Source organism: Osmerus mordax, chromosome 18 (genome assembly GCF_038355195.1).
Source record: "Osmerus mordax isolate fOsmMor3 chromosome 18, fOsmMor3.pri, whole genome shotgun sequence".
Classification (NCBI taxonomy): Eukaryota; Metazoa; Chordata; class Actinopteri; order Osmeriformes; family Osmeridae; genus Osmerus; species Osmerus mordax.
Window position 1 is genome coordinate 9071992 of NC_090067.1, and position 21521 is coordinate 9093512.

General features: G+C 44.3%; 3 protein-coding genes across 5 annotated transcripts; all 3 read right to left on the reverse strand.

Annotated features, from left to right (window-relative positions):
• Window positions 1-6835: 6835 nt before the first annotated feature.
• On the reverse strand, window positions 6836-10249 carry ppp1r8a (protein phosphatase 1, regulatory subunit 8a). Of its 2 annotated transcripts, XM_067255447.1 has the most exons (7): window positions 10206-10249; window positions 9638-9698; window positions 8888-9041; window positions 8459-8676; window positions 8187-8331; window positions 7997-8061; window positions 6836-7888 (listed from the first exon to the last, which is right to left on the reverse strand). In XM_067255447.1, the coding sequence occupies exons 1-7, from the start codon at window positions 10247-10249 to the stop codon at window positions 7529-7531; spliced, it is 1047 nt and encodes a 348-aa protein (XP_067111548.1). In that variant the 3' UTR covers window positions 6836-7528. The 2 variants fall into 2 exon arrangements, with proteins under 2 accessions (XP_067111548.1, XP_067111549.1); XM_067255448.1 differs by lacking the exon at window positions 10206-10249 and having other exon boundaries at window positions 8459-8658; window positions 9638-9697.
• A 193-nt stretch (window positions 10250-10442) lies between these two features.
• On the reverse strand, window positions 10443-12494 carry LOC136961939 (replication protein A 32 kDa subunit-like). Of its 2 annotated transcripts, none has more exons than XM_067255451.1 (9): window positions 12448-12494; window positions 12195-12277; window positions 11931-12032; window positions 11555-11668; window positions 11349-11423; window positions 11151-11216; window positions 10937-11065; window positions 10729-10823; window positions 10443-10652 (listed from the first exon to the last, which is right to left on the reverse strand). In XM_067255451.1, the coding sequence occupies exons 1-9, from the start codon at window positions 12458-12460 to the stop codon at window positions 10565-10567; spliced, it is 765 nt and encodes a 254-aa protein (XP_067111552.1). In that variant the 5' UTR covers window positions 12461-12494; the 3' UTR covers window positions 10443-10564. The 2 variants fall into 2 exon arrangements, with proteins under 2 accessions (XP_067111552.1, XP_067111551.1); XM_067255450.1 differs by having other exon boundaries at window positions 11151-11270.
• A 2089-nt stretch (window positions 12495-14583) lies between these two features.
• Window positions 14584-20997, reverse strand: pdik1l (PDLIM1 interacting kinase 1 like). The gene is made up of 3 exons (XM_067255449.1): window positions 20877-20997; window positions 19246-19541; window positions 14584-16421 (listed from the first exon to the last, which is right to left on the reverse strand). The coding sequence occupies exons 2-3, from the start codon at window positions 19528-19530 to the stop codon at window positions 15681-15683; spliced, it is 1026 nt and encodes a 341-aa protein (XP_067111550.1). The 5' UTR covers window positions 19531-19541; window positions 20877-20997; the 3' UTR covers window positions 14584-15680.
• Window positions 20998-21521: the final 524 nt, after the last annotated feature.

Consider the following 21521-nt stretch of genomic DNA (forward strand, 5'->3'; position numbering starts at 1 on the left):
AGCCGGGTGCGGCGTGGAAAATGATCATTCTGCACGACCACATGCAGCATCAGAATACACCAACAACATGTATCCGTGGCATCAACAAAAATACAAGTCTCTCTTCCATGTTAATTGGCAGATAGTACAACACGTTGAGGAACGCACGCAAGTCCGGGTGACGGTTAAAAATCCATTCTGAGATCCTGCATAGGCTACTTCAGCACCGCGGACTTGGTAATGTGCACCCTGTGATCGTTCCGTTGCAGCAACAGTTGATTTCTTTGACAGACGGGTTGACAAGCGACTGTGCCAAGAGGCTTGAAATAATATCGAATCAACCCCCAAATTACAGCCACATAAATTTACTTTAGTTTCCGAGGGTCTGTTCACAGTTTCTGTCGTCTGGTATCTCCGTCCTCTGCAGATTTGTGACCGGCTTCACACGCAAGCGCTCACGCGAACACACTCATAACTGATAGTAACACACTGCGAGTGCAATTACTCCCTTAAAATAGGACCTCATGAATCATTTATAAAGCCGCAGAATTCCAGACGAAAAAGCCTCGCGGCTTTTGTTGCATTCCCTGCCTTCCCTTCTACACCGAAGACGCCCTGTCATGTGTTTCCCAACCTCTGTTTCGTTAGATTGTCAGAAAACGTTCGTTCTACAGTTGTACACCCCTGTCTCTCAGCATCAAGCGACTACATTGTAGCGTGGAATAAGTGCTGCTAACACATAATTGGACGACGCTTGGATCAAGTCACACCCTCTAGAACAGGTTTAGAGCGAAAGGGAATATCTCATCTTTCCCACCTTCCACATGGAAGCCAAACTGAGCTGAAAAAATATTACATTAAATATATGATCTAGTATTGTTTTATGTTTTGGTTTTAAGTATTTCATGTGTTTCTGTCGAAATCATATGTTAGCCTACATGTATTTTAAGGTAACCAAATTAAAACATTAAATATAGCTACAAGCAAAATTTATTAATACTTGGCAAACAACAACAGGCTCTCTGGAGATCTGAACTCAAGAGCATTTGGTTGCAAGTCAGCCTCTCTATCATCTCTGCTGCACATCAACTGTTGAATTTTTATGAATAGAAAGGGCACACTATCAGCTTTGGTCAACTTTGGACAAAGTTTAGGCAGTGAAATTGTGCATGGTACTTCAGAATGATGTCATCTGGAAGCCTGTAAGGTTTGAAATATCATCAGTCAAAAGGACATTTGCGTAATTGTCACAGACAATGTAGACATTGAATTCAGCCATATTGTCTTGTATTCAATTTAGCTAAATATTGCTTTGAAAGACATGTATCTCACATATCTACAACAAATGTAGGTTTTCTACACACATGATGGAAGAAATACGATGCGCTGGCTATATGAAGCGTCATCTTATGTACAAAGCATGAGTTAAAAAGAGCCAGATCTAGTTCTGGCACTTCTTGTGTGGTAATCCCCTCAGAATGAAAAATTACTGTTCCTATTATGACTAAACAGCTAGACATCTAATGTGGGTACCTGGCTTCCTGTTTCCCTAAACTGATAATCATGACATGCCTGGTGTCTGCAGCTGGATTTGAACCTATGACCTTACACTTAACAATACACCGTCTCCACCCATTAGATATCCTCTGTGTTGGAAAATGCTGCTTTCAGTTACTGTATTAAAAAACTAAGCCGTTTCTCCTGTGGCAAGCATTGTTAGATTTGGCCCAAGTTTAAACAGCTGTAATTCAGTCATATTTTGACATATCAAAGTGAAATTGTGCATGGTACTTCGGAGTGATGTCATCTTGAAGCCGATTAGGTTTGAAAAATCCCCCATGACATTTGATTTATTGACACAAAGATATTGAGGTAATGTGGACATTTACATAAATACACCTATCTCATCCTACCGGAGGAACTCTAATAATTGGAATACAATCAAAAACAATAGGTTTCCTCCTAGAGGAACCCTTAATACCATCAAAAACAATAGGTTTCCTCCTACCAGAGAAACCCTTCCATTCCTCACTCAAATATGTCCTTCTCAATGTTTTTGGAAAGGAAAAGAAAAGCTACAGTGTTCTCTTCATTTTTCCAGGGTTGTAATATCAAAAGAATGACCAGTGTACAGAAGGCTGACTTTATGTCCAGCTATAGTATCAAATGAATGCCTGTGTACAGTAGGCTGACTTTTTGTCCAGATATACAGCTCTGGACTCCATAGTTGATGTGTTGAATATAACTGATAATAATTTCATTTATAGTAGTAGTAGGTAGACTAATGGGCCAGACAGTGTATCTATTGGAGGCAATGCTATTTCAATTCAATTAGGTTATACTGTCAACCCTTTGAAAAAGTAATTGGCTTGCAGCTTCATGTCAGGCCATTCTCTGTAGGATTGTTCTCTCTCAGCAGAGAAGGGAGAGGCAGTTGTGAATGTCACACTCAATTGGTGCCGGATTGCCGGTCGGTGGACCACGCACGCCTATCCAGTCACCACGGGAGGGGGATATTGCACACTTCCTTTTTATTGGCACCAGCAACACAATCCGATCTGCATCACCCTGGTTTGATTATGCATGAGTATCCACATCTTTTCCACCCTGAAATCTGAGTCATATTGGCCCCCTCCCCATTTTATTCATCCAGAAGAACAAGTGCTTTCTAACGTTGTGTTTTGGGTTGTAATTTTAGGTGAAAAATCCCCTGCTGGTGAAGTTAGGCTGAGCAACAGGCTTTCAGCTGGTTGTCAATGACGACCCAAACATGTCCTCAAATGCTCTCTAGTGGAATGCTTTCCTCCTGACTAATACATATCTAATATATGACTAATATATCTCAAGACAAGGGGGCCTGCGATAGCCTACAGAAAGAGAAAAGAGAGAGAAAATGAGACAAGAGAGAGAGAGAGAGAGAGAGAGAGAGAGAGAGAGAGAGAGAAAGAGAGAGAGAGAGAGGAAAGGTATGGAGTGCAAGAGAGAAAGGGGGGAAAGAGGAGGGAGAGAGAATTCGAGAAAAGTGGAGACATGCTGTAAATAAGAACAAACGGAGGGAAAATGCAAACCACATGGCACTGCGGTTCCGAGGGGAGATTTTTTATGCACCGCAGTGAAGTTGTAACAGGAATGCGGTGTTACTCCTATCCTATGGAATGAAAACACCAACTCCGTGCCAGCCCAACGGATGTCATGTTCTGGTGTGGCCTAGTCATCTCATCAACACCAGAGCTGGCCCTGAGCCTTTGACAGACATATACTGTAATTATGAAAGTCTGAAAGTCCCTACAGCACAAAGAGGTCCACCTCTCCCATTAGGTAATGCCAGCCGAATACAGTGTTCCCAGTCTCATCTCCTCCAGGCTTGATTATTAAATCTAGCTGTAGATAATGATGATCCCATGAAGTATTGAAACTCCATAAGAAGATCACTCATGTTTTAGACAGAAAGCCTGGCCTAAAGGCCATGCCCGTGTTGTTCCTGTAGGTCTAATATAGTGTCTCGTCAAACAAGCCTGCAGTGAGTTTGAGGACAAGCACTCAGTTGATAATGATTGCGTTTTCAACTTTATGTATCAGCCAGCCAGCCAGCCAGGGTTATTGATGTGGTTTGGACTGGTGTGGAGGGGCACTCCTTGACTTGAGGGCTCACCATCCTCAATGTTACATACACTGATGGAATGCAACATACTGTATACTGCTGAATGATGGTTGACTGCTACAAACACTGGCATTTGTACAGCATGTTGCTACCCCATGACTGATTTACCATATACCCAACACACTCCTAAATAGCCATAATTTGGTTATGGAAAAAGATACTAAGTTGATATATGTATAATAATATAGGTTTCAGTATACTGTATGTTATGGAAAACATGCTGTAAATGTAAACCGGTTTGGGGCGTTTGTCATCAGAGTTGTTTGGGTTCCAGACTGAAGCTATTTGGAATTATTGGATAGTTGTTGTTTAGTTGTTATGGAAAAGTTGTAGTTCAGCTTTGAGATCCATCCCTTCTGCTTCCCTATCCATCCATCCCTTCCTTTAGCCATCCCTTCCAACACAGCTCACTGCAGTTACATAATAGTGCCGTAAGACTTGTGTGTGACAGGCCTGGGTGTGTGTGGAAACTGGGGCCTCTCTCTGAGCCTGGGCTACAGCCAAGCAAGTGGCCGCTCAACGTCACCAAACCCTTCTCTCACTCGTCTCTCTCACTCATTCCCTTTCTTTCTTTCTTTGTCTCTCTTGAACTGTCTGTCTATCTTTAATTCTTTCTCCCTCTCTAACGTTTTCTCTCTGTGTCTCTGTGTCTCTGTGTCTCTCTCTCTCTCTCTCTCTCTCTCTCTCTCTCTCTCTCTCTCTCTCTCTCTCTTGGTTTTAGTAGACTTTCCAGAGACAACAAGCTGCATTTTACTCCCTGAGTACTGGCAGTACTTGCTGCCTTATCTAATATATCCTTGCATCCACTCCTCTGCTCTTTACAGGTCTAAACTACAACACTGAACTATGTCTGCCCACAAGTCCTGTGATAAATCCAAAAGGGGTATTAATAACAGTTAAAGAATCCCCCTTCATCACAATGATGTGTTCAATGGTAAAATAGTCCCATCAGAGACAGAGACACACTTCCCTCTGCTAGACCTGACTTTAAGAGGTTTAGCTAACGGGATACGACACCTCCCGTTAATCCTATTTCGGATTGCACCCTCAACCGTGAAATCCACTCACAAGGGAAGGAATACACCGAGATGCAGTGCAGAGGTGCTGCGAAGATAATCTTCCCCTGTCACTTTTTTCTGCACTGGATTTGAAGAAACAAAAAGGAAGTGGTTTAATTAAAAGCATGTTGATGAATGCAAGCATGGGGTACGGACATAAAACCCAGCTTACTTTGTAGACAATAAACAGAACCCCAATGACGTTGCAAGGCAACACCAAACACACAACAAAATGTTGAACGCATGTCCATGAACCTTGGCATTACCCAGGCTTCAGGAGACTCAAACATACCGATCTCAATCCTTATAAAACATCACAGCCATCATGAGTTCTCATGCTCTGAGTCAACCCCATTTTTATGGCTTTCTGACCTAACAGTGATCCCGTATTCAACATATTGGTCTGGACCACAGTGAGCACTTGGGTTGACCACCACAACCAAGTCCACAGGGTGGAGTTTAGCACAAATGATGATGCCTCCCAGAGGCTTTAAAGAAGCTAGATGATGCTATGACAATGGAACTCTGAAGTAGGGATAGGGATTTGGTGCAAGGTAGGGTGCGGTGGGGTGGGAAGGGGTCAGACATCAGACAGTAGAATGTTGTGTGTGACAGGGTGGCAGGAGGGCGGAGGGTAGAGGAGTGTGTCACTGTCACCAGGTGCTTTCCCTCCTGTCGCTCCGCATCTGAGAGTTCTGCCTGGCTGCTCCCTCTGACACGCCACCACGTTGATCAAGGAGGACGGGCCTCCGACACCAACCCACCCCACCACCCCCCTTTCACTCAACTGTCACGTGAGGTCACCTGCCCTACTCCAGTCTGCAAGGCCACTGTTGCTGAGCACGAACACTGCATACGTAAACACACCTTGTTTTGATGGGGACAACTGGAACTGGAGCTTACTGTTCGGTTAGATATTCCCTGAGAAATACCATTTCACTCTTGTTTACAAGTTGGCAGGCGATGTGGATACACTAGAAATAATATGACAGTCAATTTAATTCCTTTATAAATTCTATTATCTTGGTGGTCATGGGTTAACACTGGGGAGAGAAAATGGAGGAATAAAAAAAAAAAACTTGGATTAGAGTGAAAAAATGAGGGAGTTCAGAGGGTCGTATATCATTAAGCAATTGAGAAAGTTAATTAGGCAGCTCTGATAATTATTGCCATGGCAACCTGAGCGCACTCATGCAGATTTGATTAACGAGGTGCCGTCTTTGTACACTGGCGAGACAGAGAAGCCTGCGAAGTACCACAGGGACTCCTACTGGCGAAAAAGGTGTACTGCAGGTTACATTCCCAATGCTTACAGCTTTTTTGAACTTGATGAAAGCTCCAGTCTGAATTTGCTTCTCTACTTCCAAATGTAGAATATCAAAATTACAATCTTGACTCTTAGGCCTAATTCTACATAGCAATGAGAATGAATAAAAGCAACCGCAATGAGATTCATTTCGACCTTAATGTTCACCTGGTAATAGCTTACTACAATTTCCAGCAGCTACTAAAACAAAAATTCGCAGGGTGGAGGTAATTTGAGCAGATTTATGAGATAGATTTACAAAGTGTGTGTCATTGAAGGCAAGATGTTTCTAGAGTAAGCACAGCTCAAACAACAACACATTGCCCTCTGGTGGAATACACCTCCATGACTATAATGTTGGTTCATACTATTGACGTAAAATGGCTATAAACTCCTTTGGATATCGAGATACTAGGTGAGTGTAGAAATGGTTAGTAAATAACCAAGCTGTTTAGGGAACTCACACCTATTCCCAAATCTAACTCGGAAACGAGAAGGCTGAGAGAACAAAGCAATTTTGAAGGAACAATAGCATAAATGAAAATTCAGACGGTAAAATATGGGTTGAAACATATTTAGGGAGGAACTCATCACCTTGGGAAGTAACTGACACATTTGGCATGTGTTTAGAACCCACTATCAAATTCAGTTTGCTCCGATATCACTTAATTAGCACTGTCGAGAGCTTTCTTCGTCGATGCCATGGTTGGCAGTAAAACGGCAAAAGTGGAGACATGAAAGTGAAGAAGAGACTCAGCGGGAGATCTCCCCAGGGACAAGCTACTCCTCCGCCACTTCATCTAACACACAGCGAAGCGAAAAAGGTATGGATTACTGTTTATTATACAAATATCAAATAGATATGAATGCTAATAACCAGCCTGTCGTTTCAAACAACTTTCTCTTCTTGTCACACTCACACATAACTGACATTCATTACTGTTTTAACTGTCAAGCCCAAGTATAAAAATAGAAATAAACATTAACATGAACTGGCTCATAAATAATGTTTTCTTTTATTGAGTTGCTTTAAAGACAATTTGCACTCGCAGTTCATGGTCTTGTCTTAATATATTACTGCTATGTATGCCTTGCAGTCTTTTTGATTCGGGCTTTTTGTATAACTGTGCAGGACCATGGGTCTTAGTGAAAATGGACCAGGAATATAAACACAGAATAATATCATACAGTGAAAGGTCGGCAGAAGGACACAAAAAAGAATGCAGGGATCAAAACTGTAGAATTTCTTTCCTTTAGGAAAAGTATTAGTATTGATCCTACTCCAACTAGTACAATTATATACCGTCCAATGTAAAAATAATTTAAATGATGTCAAGTCACCATGTTAAATAAGCAATAAAAAAATAAATGTTAAAGACAAACAAACAAAAGCAAACAATATATTATTCGTACAAATCTTCAAAACATTATGGTCACAGCTTAGTCAACAAGTCTTAAGGGTGTGTCCAAGTGCCCCTTATGTTACACATAATAGCCCCTCCCACTACACTGTCCAGGACGGGGCTATATCAGCAGAGATGGGGTGGGCTTCTTCCCAGGCCACGCTTCCTTGGCATATTTCTTCTTGCGCGGCTCGTTTAGAGGTTCAGCTGTGTAAGGTCCTGGTGCAGGGATGGGGTTGAGAGTGACAAGAGGCTGTGCCGAGGTAGGGGTCAGGTCCACCTCCGGGGCAGGGTTAGGGAAGGGCAGGGGGAGGCCCCCCAAAATGGTGGTTCCTCCCTGGGCTCCAGCTGGGTGGGTCACGGCCTCATGACTGGTGGGTGGAAGATCTCCATATAGACCCCCACTGAAGGGGAAGTTCTGCACTCTTCGTGCCACAGTGTCATCCAGGCTCAAAGCAGCATGCCCCTCCATCTTCCTTTTCTGTGGATGTGAGAATTTGACAGGAAACAAACACCATAAGACGCTTCATCACTTGCCTTTACGATCCAGAAGAGATTACAAAACTGAAGAGATTGAATCAATGATGACCTTGATGGGGACAACAGCGGTCTGGATCATGTTCCTGAAGCGCCCTACTGACGGGTCGACATCCTCTGTAAGGTCAGGGAAACAAGAGGAAGTGAATGTGACTACACCAAAAAACAAGTGTAGGCAAGAGAACAGCAGAATTTGGAAATGCATGAAGATTGTGTGTGTGTGTGTGTGCGTGCACAAGCACCTGGGTTGATGACCTCCTCTTCTTCACTGAAGGACACCCGGGAGCTTCTCCTCTTCCTCTTGGGTCTCTGGATGTCCAGGTTGCCCTCCTCGATAGTGAGAGTAGAGATGCGCTTGTTGTGGGCTGTGTTAAACTCTGTCAGATTCTGTCTCAGGAACACATGTACAGCATAGGCACTGTTCAAATCAGCTCCATACAGGGAAGTCATCAATTAACGCCAAACATCAGGTTTCCTAATTCATGAAGAAAATGAGTCGCTCTCCAATGCACACCTCCAGTTCGGTTTCCTCCTCAGGCAGTCCCAGCAAGCCTTTCAGCTCCTCATCCTCGCCAGCCTTGGCCTCCCCTGGCACGGTACTGGCCTGGGTCTGGGGCTTCTCCCTCAAGGTGTAGACACGCGTGGATGCCCCAAATGACATGGTGGAGTCGATGGGTACCTGCTGGGGCTTGTGGGGCTCCAGACGGATGCGTCCTAGAAAGGTCCCATGAGCTGAGCAATGACAAAGACTGTCTTCAGTTCAGCTTTCAGTTGAATAGCCCATGCCTGGCATCTATAGGACTGACACGGCAAAAGCTACAAATACATTTGTATTTGGCCTCTAAATAAAGCACAACTTGTTAATACAGTTCATAAAACAAATACAATAACACAGACCTCACAGACGCTTTTATTCTGTCAGTGAGTTTAACTATTGACTCACTGCTGTTGAGGTCGATAAGGAAGACCCTCTTGAGGTGCCTGTGGTAGACTAGCGCTGAGTGGACTCGAGAACAAGACTGGTGGTCTATCGTGAAGTCACACATGTCCGGGTTTCTTCCAAACAGGTAGTATTTCTTCTCATCAATGATTAGCTTCTGAAGAGGGATGTAATAAACAAAGCACCATGTTCATAATAGCCTTATGACATTTAGTCATTTAGCAGACGCTCTTATCCAGAGCGACTTTACAGTAAGTACAGGGACATTCCCCCGAGGCAAGTAGGGTGAAGTGCCTTGCCCATGGACACAACATCATTTGGCACAGCTGGGAATCGAACTGGCAACCTTCTGATTACTAGCCCGATTCCCTAACCGCTCAGCCACCTGACTCCCTTATATGATATTGGGGAGTAAGACATCTAACTAGGGGAAGATGCGGGGTAGTTCCTGCCATCTTTGGAATGCGAGAGCTCACTGGGTTCAGGGGACACTGAGACTAGCCCTCTCCATTTGTGTATATGGGTCGGAGAGGAGTTACCATGCATGGGTGCTGCATAGGAGGTGGATGACGTGAGGTAAAACTGTGAACAAGCCCCATCCCCTCCATCTCCCCTCCTCACCCAAACCCAGGATGCATTAATATTAATTTTAAAAGGCTACTCTAACCATCATAGATCTCTGTGTAGATAAACTCTGCCCACCTATGGGGGCTGGTTCATATACTCATTTCCAGAGGGTCATCATGCCCTTACCTCCACCAGTTTGTCTCCCTTCACCACATCCAGATGAAGTCCTGGAGGAGGTTTCCCTGCCCTGATTAAACACACATGATTAAACCAGCAAGGCTGTCATGCCTGTGCCATATTGCTCAGTTTATCAAGGTATATGTGCCTTGGGAGGAGATAAACCCATCTGCCAAGAACGCACAGGAGTTGCCGACTGAAGTGAAGCTGGGAGTCACGTATGGGTGTAAGAGCAGGGCTAATGCATTCAGAAATATTACCAGGTTGGCATGCAGCTAGCTTACGACAAAGGGAATAGAGATCTTTATTCAGCTTGGAGAGATTGGGACGGAATACCAATGCTAACTTTGGGTGGCCAGCTCTCAATCATGCTGTATTCACTTCCAGAATACACCGTAGCTAGCTAGCTAGCTTTGACTGATCAGGTTTCGCTAGCATATGGCTAGAAGGTATACATCGAACAGCTTTTGGCAATGTTTTATTTTTTGCCAACAGCATGAAGCTACCGATTCACACCATAATGCATGCTTTAGATATGTCAATGTCAAAAATACTCATGAGACGCCACAGAGCTTACCATGACGGGCAGTCAAAAGTAGGTGTGTTTGTGCTTGCTGCCATCTTTCAGTAACTACTACTGAATGCTGGGAGATTGAGGAATCCAAGGAAATTCTATGCAATCTGGGAGTCGTAGTTTTCTATCCTTTTTTTTTACATTGGCTAAAGTGTTAATTAACCTCTTAATCACTGTCTTTTGTAAAACGGACCATGGGCAATATAGAAAAAGAACAGGAGACACTTGATGATTCAGCTTCTTTCATTGCATAACAATTATAAATCAGGAATCTAAACATCATAAGTGACCTTACAACTTAAATATAATACAAAATAAAATAAGTATTCTGATATGTCATGCGTAATTTCTTCTTCATTACTTCAGCCACTGTTTTCTATGGCCTTGAAGTGCTCCTCATCAATAGTAGAGAATACGTGACCTTCGTTCAGCAGAAACTTCAAAGCAAGCCTGTATTGAGGATAAAGCATTTTGAGTCTGAGTCACTAGCATAGAGAGAGAAAGGAGATGGAGTTGGAGCAAATACCTGATAACGCTCATGCTAAGGTACCCAAGTCTCCTCGAAAGGTCCTGTAAACTGATGCCTTCACGGGCTACGCAGCACTTTACCATGTTCAAAACCTTTTCAGGACACAAGTTCATAGTACTTAGTGACACACTGCAACTTAAATTACTACAAAAAATTGGTAAAATCAGTCAGCTGGGGTCACTTTAACATTTCCAATCACAGCGACCTGGTTCTGACGGGTGGTTAAGCCACATGTCTCTGTGTGGGCAGCAGAGTGTCCTCCAACCAAGCTGCGCTGGTTCACCCCAGACACAGCATAGTCAGCACTGGAATTCAGCTCATCACCCACCCGGTTCTAGAAATGGAACCAAAAAATGTAACTTGGGGAAAATGTCACAGAAGCCGTGAGGAAATATAGCGGATATAGGAATAAACCTCACCACATGATAAGCGATGCCTCCAAGTTGCATGTGGGCATGCACTACCTCCATCATGTGGGAAGTGATCTGATTCATGTCTTGAAGACGACGTATATTAGCGGCTACTAAAGACCTCCGACCCTAATTCACACATTTAAGGACATCTTTTAGGAGGACAACTAGAGTGTACATTTCCTCTCACCAACTGAGAACATCTACCTGAAAGGTACGTAGGGTTCCTGAGACTTTCACATATGTTCCTGGAAGAACCATTGCCTCCTCCACATATGGGTTCTTAAGGAGATCAATAAATGGGGACAGAGTAAACCAACTCAAGGTTAAAAAGGTGTAATTTACTTATGTCCATGCCTTTTAATTGAGAATTCAGGAGAACATGTTAAGACTCTCCTTGGTCAATAACTGACCTCAGTGTCTGCCCACAGCTTTACATTCATAGGTGGCCCAGACATGTCATCCATTGAGTATAAGATGCTGGTGGTAGAAGAAAGAGTTCTCCTTATGATACCCACCAGAGATACCTGCTCAGAAGGTAACACACTATATAAAGCATTGTTTAAATAGCTATATCATCAAGACATAGCTGGCTACAAGAGGGTAGAAATAGAACAAAAATCCAGCCAGATCTAATTAGTTCTTAGAAAGTATAAAGAGGGACAGAGACACCTTGATGTTTGATAGAACTCGATGAGAACAGCTCCCGCTCTCTCCACTGTCTGCACACAAAGTTGAGCTAAATTCTAATTCACTTAGTGTCTATGCTACAAATGGGACAGACTGTACCTGGTTAATTTCAGTGTCTCCAATTGTAAAGACATTGTTGGACTCCGAGGCTGACAAGAGCTGAGACACTGTGCACGGCAGAATCTGAAGGGCAGCCCGGCTCTGTGAAAAGATCCATGACAAGCAGGTCACATTTACATGTACACAAACCCCAACCCATGTTCCGAAAGGAACCATGGCTTTATAAAAAGGTTTCCTAAAATCCAAAGGAAATATCATAGTACCATAGCTGCTGGGAGAAGTAACATGATGGAACTCACACACCTTTGTGTTCACCCTGGTTTGAAAGCGGGTGAAACCACCTTGGGACTGGTTGTACCCATGTCCCTTTCCAGAGTAGCTGTAACCTTTTGGAAGACAAGTTCATTGTAGGATGTGACTCTGCATGCTACAATTAGAATGGCCTGTCCAGCATAGAAGTACTATTGCTGAAGAATTGTACAACATTTCACTTTAGCAAAAAACAACCTCACCCGGTATCATATAATACTAATTTGAATACTAATTTAAAACTCACTGTTGTTCAACATTTTAACTGCTTTGAAACTGGATCAACAATCCAATCCAAGTTGGATGTCAACCGTCAATGAAGGATATTCACCGTGTTTAATTGGTATTTTCAGTACCATGCACCAGGTGAGTTTATTCTCACTAATTAGCCTTTCCATTTATGGGCTGCAGTTTGCTTCTGATGTTTTGTTCCTTTTTAAACAAAAGGTAGTCAGAACTCTAATACAGTCATGTTTTATCATACCCCCCAAAAAGCCAGCAATCATACAATGAAAGACAGCATTTTTTTTTCAATAAATGTCATTTAATCTCTTCAAAACGTCTTACAATGGCATACAAGGAAAACTTCCTAGTAAAAAGTTTGAGCCCTAGTGCACCTGTTTGCAAGTCCCTTCATTGTTGTATATATTTCAAAGGAGTTGTTTGTAATTGTTACATCCTGTTTTTAATTGTTACATCCTGTTTGCAATCCTGTTGATTTCCTAGGGTTTCAAAATGAAGAGATGATTGAGTTGATCACGGCTGTGTACACGATCTCATTACTGAAAATCACAACAGGCCAGTAAAAACACACATTTTCCATCACCAGCACAAAAGTGCAGTCTTCAACTGTAAATATCACACTTTTGAAAACAAAATGTAAGAATTAACTGTTGTAAAAAATCAACCCTACCACAGCAATATACAACTCAAAACGTAAGACTTATCCAACAAACATCCCAATGTCCACAAACTTTGTTTAACCCAGGTGACTCATATACAGTATTTACAAATGTGCAAAATAAATTTGATAAACACAAAATGGTAACACAGATGGTAACATTTCTTGATACCTAGGTCTGCGCATATTTTAGCTAATGTTGATTTTTTTTAAGGGAGGCAAGATGTCGGCTTAAGGTTCCAGCTTCCCTGCCAACAGAGGGGGAAGGGGTTTGGCCTCAGACGTTTCCTCAACAGCTCCTCACCGCTGCAGATATGGGTGACCTACTTTGGAGGCCAAACTTTGCTGCTCATACTGAGGCATGTGACTGACAGCACATTTTTATATCACAGCAACATTGTCTAAAGTACTGGCAAAATAAATGTATGTTCATGCATTTAATACTGATGCTAAGAGGTATTGATAGTTTTACCAAAAGCTCTGCTGGGGATCCTTGAAAAAGGATATAACTTTAACCCAATTTATACTAATGAGTGCAAAACTGGTGAGCACCAAGGCTGCAAAGCCACTACTGTTGGAAGAAAGAAATTCAATAGAATTCATTATGATAAATGTGGTGGAAATTTAGATAAGGCTAAATTACTTACATCCTGGCATGAACGACACAAATAACATTTTGGTGATCTGCTTTTTTTAATCACTTGGTGTTGCAAATGAATGCTGCAGACAGGTCAGATTCAAACTTTTGCCTGGTGTTCTGGAACGTCGAACCAGCTTAGGACTTGATGCAGGTTTTCACAAGGCCTGTAGAAGTGCACAAATTCTGACCTGAATGTCAATTGAGGGTCCCAAGAGTGATCCTCTGCCAACTACTGCAACAACTTAATAGGCTTAGTATCAGTCTGTCGAAGGTGTGGAGAAAGGGATTACTGGTAGGATCCTGAGCTGCAGGAAAACTGACAGTGAGAAGAGATCAAGGAAAACACTATGCTATTATTTGCCAAAAACCAAAGATCCCCGGGTTCATGGAGGATTGTGTGTGCTGGTGTCTCTTCCACTCCCCTTGTCTCTGAAGGTGAGAGGCATCGCATTCAGGAAGTAAGACTGTCTGTTGACAGCATCTTCTCTGCGTAAACACTTTTTGGGGTTATCACACTGGATACACCTTTCCTACGTGTCTTATTATGATAATTGGGCAACTATGGAAAATGTAAATAAAAAGTGCTTTTTTTCTTTCAAGTGTTGCCACTGAAGTTTTATCTTTACCCTCTCCCTCACACAGCCCTCTCTCACACTGACCTTCAGTTTTGAAAATTCAAGTCATTGCTATGATGATCCAAAGCAGCACGCTCTTCGACTAAACAGCTATGTTCAGGGCAAGACAGGGATGTCTTTATGTGTTACGAATAAGCAGCTGGTTGCCTGGCATTTTTATGTTATGCTTAAAAAAAGTTACACTTAATTACATTCCAAACTAGGGTGGAAAAAAATATTTTTTATTGGGCCAGTAGTGTAACTTTTGGGTGAACTTGTTAGGGTTGGACTGCTATTTAATGCTTTACTGCCTCAAATCCCTTGATGCCAGAACTAAGGACAAGAAGAAAATATCAGCAACAACCACCTGGCTGCTCAGTCACTGGTTGCTAACCCCACCCCTCCATGCTAAACAATTCAAGATAAAGCTGATCTGCAGGTTCCTGGTAAGGGGTTTTCAGTTATGTTTAACAACAGAAGAAACAAGGGGTACCTTAAAAAACTGTTTAGTATGGATGTTTGTCCACAAATGTCAGCTAAGTGTCATTTTTACCTGAGCATTGAAAATCATGAATACGGGTACATCATGGTAGAATCACCTTTTTTTAACACAAACAGGACAATTCCGACATTCAATGTAGTTTCGATCAGACACAGTGTTCTGCACTCACCAATTCAATTTGTCTTGTAGTTCTCTATATAAGAAACCAAAAGGAAGGTTTACCAGTGTCTGTGTAATGATAGGAGGAGACACAGCCTTGAAACCGGATACTGGACAAAAAAACACCTGGTAATCCTACACAGTTTACGATCATAGAGGTGGCTTGTGTATTATTGGCCTTGGGAGCCTAAATACGGGATGACATTACAGAAAGTCGTCTCCTTGTCTCACATATTGCATCTTGAGTTTAGCACCGAGTTTGAGGCGGAATATACAGACAAACAACCATACACAGAGAAAAGAGGGGCCAGATGACGACTACAAAAAAGTGCTCCGGCATAATTTTTTGTTGTTGTTTAACCAAATGGAACCTGAGGTTTTGGAGACCAAAAGCTGGAGGGGGGAGCCAAGATGGAAGTCTGAGAAAGTCATACCTGCAGAGACAGCTAGCGTATGTGCTCATGAACAGCTTTGCTATTACTGAATGCAAACCAACACACCAACCACCTCCAAGGGGTAAAAGTCACATTGCAAAGAACGACCACATTATACATTTGTTCCCTTTCCAAAAAGTTCCCATTGAGTGGCCACTTGAGCCCATAGTGGCTTTTAAGTATGTGCTTGACCGTTACACGACCATATCGCGTTGCCTCTTGTTCGGCCATCACGTGTCCCAGTCCAGCTCCCTGCAGGCGATCCGGACCAGCCTGAGCTCCAGTTCGAAGGCGTCGGGCCGCTCCTGCGGGTTGGCCGAAAGCATCTCTCTGATGAGCTGCTTCATGCCGGCGTTCATGCTCTTCTTCCTGGCTGGGATGAGCAGCTCCATCTTGGGGTTCTCCAGCAGCGCCTCCCCCAGGGGGACGATCTCCTCCCCCTGCTGCACATAGCTGCCCAGCAGCTCCTTCTGGGTCTCCACGTCCACGAAGGTGATGCGCTCCACCATGGCCCAGATGATGACGCCCAGGGCGAAGATGTCTGCTTTGGCCGTGTAGTGGCCCTCCCACACTTCTGGCGCCATGTAGAAGTCCGTGCCACAGGCCGTCGACAGGAAGCATTTGTTGACGCTGGCCGGCTCCTCGGGGTTGAGGCCTGAGGTAGAGCACACCTTGCTCAAGCCAAAGTCTGCTACCTTGAGGGTGGGCTCAGGGGAGCCGGCCGCCGTGCAGCCCTGGGAGATGAGGATGTTGTCGGGCTTGAGGTCGCGGTGGATGATCTGGTTGCGGTGCAGGAAGGCCAGGGCGCTGCCCAGCTGGAGCATGAAGCTGGTGTTGGTCTTCCTGCTGGGCTTGCGGGACAGCAGGTAGGCGTTCATGTCTCCACCGTCACAGAAGTCCATGACGAACCACAGGTAGTAGGCACAGCAGGGGTCAAAGGTGATCTCGCCTTTCAGAGATGTCTCCACCAACTAAGAAAACCACAAACACAAAAAAGAAATGTGTAAACATTTATCTTGGAACGAGAGCCGAGGATTTGCAGGCTTTAAAAATGTGAGAAATGTGATAAAAGGACTGTCAACGTTGAACCAAACCACGCTCAAAGAGGAAATTGAAAAGAGTAAATTCTGTCAACAGCAAGCCAACAATACACTCTGTTCTGACACGCTCTCTGATGGTTGCTATTGAAATTCAGGTCCCTTACTGGAAGACAGAAAAACAATGTTAGGTCTAGAGAGAGTACCTGTAATTTGATTAACTCACACACTCAAGCAGTTATGATTATTGATAAACATAAATGGGAAAAGGCTGTTGTTACTAGCTTATTCCCAGAAAGGGGAGAAGGATGCTTTGAGAGACATGTCAGTCTGGTTTTGTTTTTTGTTTTTTTTATCCCCCCATTTCTTAAATTTTTCTTTAATACAAGTTCTCTCATCTTTAAAGCCTTCAGATAAAGGAAGGAATACATTTCATCTCCCCAGAACGTCCTCTGACAGCTGACCAGACAATAGGAAAAACTAACAGTGTGTCTGTCTTTATCTTAAATGCTAAACAGCTCCCAGACAGCAGATTATGTGGAAGACAGATATGATGTTTACATGTTAATCAAAGAAGAACAACAGGCTCACAGACTGGTTTAAATAATCACAGCTTTCCGGAGATGAATTATTACAGTTCTCAGTGAAATAAAAATCTAATTGCACTTGAGTGCTCTACAGCTGTGAAGAGCCAACAATTTCCTGGTTCCTTCTGGTTTTAAAAAGCCTCCATCCTATCGGATAAGGGTTAGGTTTGAATAACACGTCACAACATTTCTGGGTAGAAAATGTCACTGCCATTTCAGAGCCATATTATATACAAATGGGTTACAAATTGTTTGACTGGCAACTGAATAACCCCCACCACCAAAACCTCATACAACAGAAAAATCCCCCAATAGCCACATTCAGATAATGCTCTCCTATTATCATTTGTTTTCTCTGAGTGCACACTGGAACATTACCGAAAAGAAGAAGAAAACCAAATTGTGGCGGGATAAAGGGTTTCTGGGAAAGCATCCAAACCCAGCGCTGTGGAGAGCTTAACGAGCTGTCGGACAATGGCCCACGTGTTGTTGGCAGGCTATAATCGAGCCTGGCCAGGCCCTTTAACCGCTCAGTCAGCCAGCAGGGAGGCACAGGGACCTGACAGGCTGGAGACAGGTTGACGGTGGGTGGGGTGGAAGGGGAGGGGGGGCTTAACGTTGCTGTACTATAACACACACACACACACACAGACATGTGCATGCTAAAGCAGGGTCAGGCAGATAGGCATGGACCAAAGAAGATTATTACAGAGAAAGATAAACAGGAAACAGAGCGTGAGAGACAGAGTACAGACGGCAAAAATGCCAGAGAGAGAAAGGTGAAGGGCTCCTTCTGCACAGCCCAATGCTGCTTCCTGCACAACACCTCATTACCAGCCACACTCACATCACAATGTACAGAAGCCAATCTGCAGAAGCCAGACTAAATGAGCATTGAAATACTTAGATAAAGGGTCACACTGTGGGGCATCTGCTGGGCTGACTGACAGACAATCATGCTGAATCCATAAACCTTCCAAAACAACACCAGCTGAGAGCGCCAGGCTTAACACATTGCTCTCCATGGATACTGATGCAGTAGCCAATGTGCAAGATCATCATCTGCCACAGTAAACAAAAGCAAAGCGACCATATGAAGACCTGCTAGGGCACAAAGAGGACAACTAAACCCAGCAGGGCTTTTCTAAACTTCTGTCACCGGGTGGAACTTAAATGCAACAACAAATGGAGCAATTTAGAGTGAAGACCACATCCTGTCATGATTCGTTTCCCTCAGACCACTCCATACTTCCTGTTGAGCTGCCAAGGCCTGAGCATCTGCGAGACAGTCCTGAGATACAGACTGTTGCCAGAAAAGCTCTGGCTTTGCGATCTACCCCGGCTCAACTATGTGGGCGTGTTCTTTTAGGTTGCAATGACAACTCTTACCAGGATAAGTACACAGGGGTATTACAAGAACAATAAACTCAATCATCAGAGTTTAAAGTGATTTGACTCACAGAAAACAAAGAATACAATGCGTATGTGACCAACCTTTTTTCAACAGAGACCATTCTCATGCTTTCAACTCATCTTAATACAGAGGCAGGGAAAATGAAGATGCTGGCCACAGCATGAAGCCACCTCCCCCCCACCACCCCAAATCTCACCCCATCACCCTCGCCCCCCCCCCACCACCCCAGATCTCACCCCATCACCCTCGCCCCCCCCCCACCACCCCAAATCTCACCCCATCACCCTCGCCCCCCCCCCACCACCCCAAATCTCACCCCATCACCCTCGCCCCCCCCCCCACCACCCCAAATCTCACCCCATCACCCTCGCCCCCCCCCCACCACCCCAGATCTCACCCCATCACCCTCGCCCCCCCCCCACCACCCCAAATCTCACCCCATCACCCTCGCCCCCCCCCCCACCACCCCAAATCTCACCCCATCACCCTCGCCCCCCCCCCCACCACCCCAAATCTCACCCCATCACCCTCGCCCCCCCCCACCACCCCAAATCTCACCCCATCACCCTCGCCCCCCCCCCCACCACCCCAAATCTCACCCCATCACCCTCGCCCCCCCCCCCACCACCCCAAATCTCACCCCATCACCCTCGCCCCCCCCCCCCACCACCCCAAATCTCACCCCAAAACCCTCGCCCCCCCCCCCCACCACCCCAAATCTCACCCCATCACCCTCGCCCCCCCCACCTGTTCCTACCTCCAGGTAGAGTGGAGAGCTGGAGCCATGGCTCATCCTTTGGGCTAGCTCGTCCCTCTGCAGCACACACTCCTCCAGGTGGATGACATTGGGGTGCTGGCTCTGGATGCTGCTCAGGGCCCAGAACTCGCGGAGGGCCAGCTCCACATTCTCCGGGGAGTGGCAGCGGATCTTCTTGACGGCCACGCGGGCGCCGGTGCGTTTTACCGCCGCCTCATACACCACACCGTAGCTGCCGCGGCCCACCTCCTGGATCAGCTCGTACTTCGGCTGGCTGCTCACCATCCTCTTCCTCACTGGTGGGAAACAAAGAGAAAAGGGGTTTGATCAACAAGTGATGGGCAACTTTTGAACTTAATGAGAAATCTGAGGTTAGGATAAGGATACATTTATCAGGGGAAAAGGCAACCAACAGTTTTTGATGGTTTGTACTGCATGGAAATGGTCTGGAAAGTCACCTTATACACAGGTAGCCTCTTCTCAATTTGCCACCGAAGCCACAAATATGTAGGAATTCTCTGGCCAAATGAACCCATCTGTTAATCAGGTCATCCTCTACTTTCAATACTTCTCATGTGTAGCTACCATCAATTAGTATCTCCCACCTGGCGCTGCATAAGGACAGGTCGTCAAGTCACGAAACATCAGACTATCAATGTAGGCTTACGGCCAGCAGAGCAGGGTTTTATTGACTCACTTCAAAAACACTTCTATGTTAAATGATTAGAACTCAATTTCTTAAATCTCAAACGGATATGGTTCACTGACTTCTATCTTCCTGTCCTCGGACGTATCATAAAGAGATTATAATAGAAGTTTTATTTTATTTTAATTATCGACTAAATTTTTTTATGTACTACCCTACCACATTAAAAAGAGACAATTGGTTACAAGACAATACATCCCAGTTTAAGATGTCCCCAAGTGTCCACATTTAAAGTTGGGGGTTGGCAGCAGTATGCGAGCTGTCACACATGTAAACAAACTGACAAGCAGACTCTAGCTAGCCGCTACCGCTGACAGGAATTTGAGGCAACTTGACAGCTGCTGGCTAACTATGTATGGACGAATAACTTAAATATCCCTTCATTTCATGGAATAACTTATCACATATTCATATATAACGTGATCAATATAATACTAATAACATTACCTGGAAAGCTAAAAAACCAAATCAAAACATGTCGCAATAGCTAACTTTCTAACAAGCTAGCAAACAAGGAAGAGGAAGGTGTTTGAAGGCCATAAACACTTTCCATTTGGTGCTAGTTGGCTAGCGGGCTAGCTCGCTAGCTTGATGGCCTGATAACTCACCAGCACAAGCATGCATGTCAATGGCAAGCTCCTTGCTAGCTACGTACATGGTGGCCAATTAGTAGTATTTCTAGACAGTTGCTCAAACGTTAGCTAGCCACAACATCCCGTGTTCAAGCAAGGCTTGTTCGAACCGTCGTACGGACAATCGACTTTATTGTCCTCGGACCGCGCAGTGACAACAACCCAAGCATTTCTACATGCAGCCAGCCAGTCTCTCACCAGCGCTGCAGCACACACCTGCTCACAAGACGCAGCCAAGGGGACAATAGAACTGAAGACAAGAAAACAAAGAGACAGACAAGTTTCATATTTACCTTTCGTATATTGTCTTTTAATGATTCATGTGCCACCTCTCTCACTTTCCCTGGCAGCCATTAGCTGGCTACATTATCTGCTACACTCACAGCCATCACACACACACACACACACACACACACACACACACGCTCTCGCGCAGCCCCTGTCCAGAATGTGAGCGTGCAGCAGCTTCGAGACCGCGAATCTGCTCGGAACAGTTTCACCCACCAGCGCGCACACGGATCTCTCTCCCGTTCTGACTGTGACTGTGTGTAGTGTGCTGGAGTTTAGTGGTCCACTTCGGGAAATACTGCCCTCACTGAACTTAACCCTTGAATATGTTCTGTCGGCCACGATAAAAACAGAAAGCTACGATGTAATTAGTTCCTATAAAATGTAACCTTAAGTCGGTTGTTCCAAGTCTGCATTGGTTTTAAATATATTTAGGGCCAAGCATATGTTACATGCCCCAGCATGGCAAAAAAGATAAACACTATTTGAGGTGTTACTTGGGCATTAATCTATTGTGGTAAGTACAGATAATCAGCACGTTTTGGTTTATTTATTTATTTTATAAAAAGGAAATATCAAATGACCATAATATCACATTGTCTGTAAAAAGTTCCATTAAATTAAACACGTGGTTTCTTACTCAGAATATT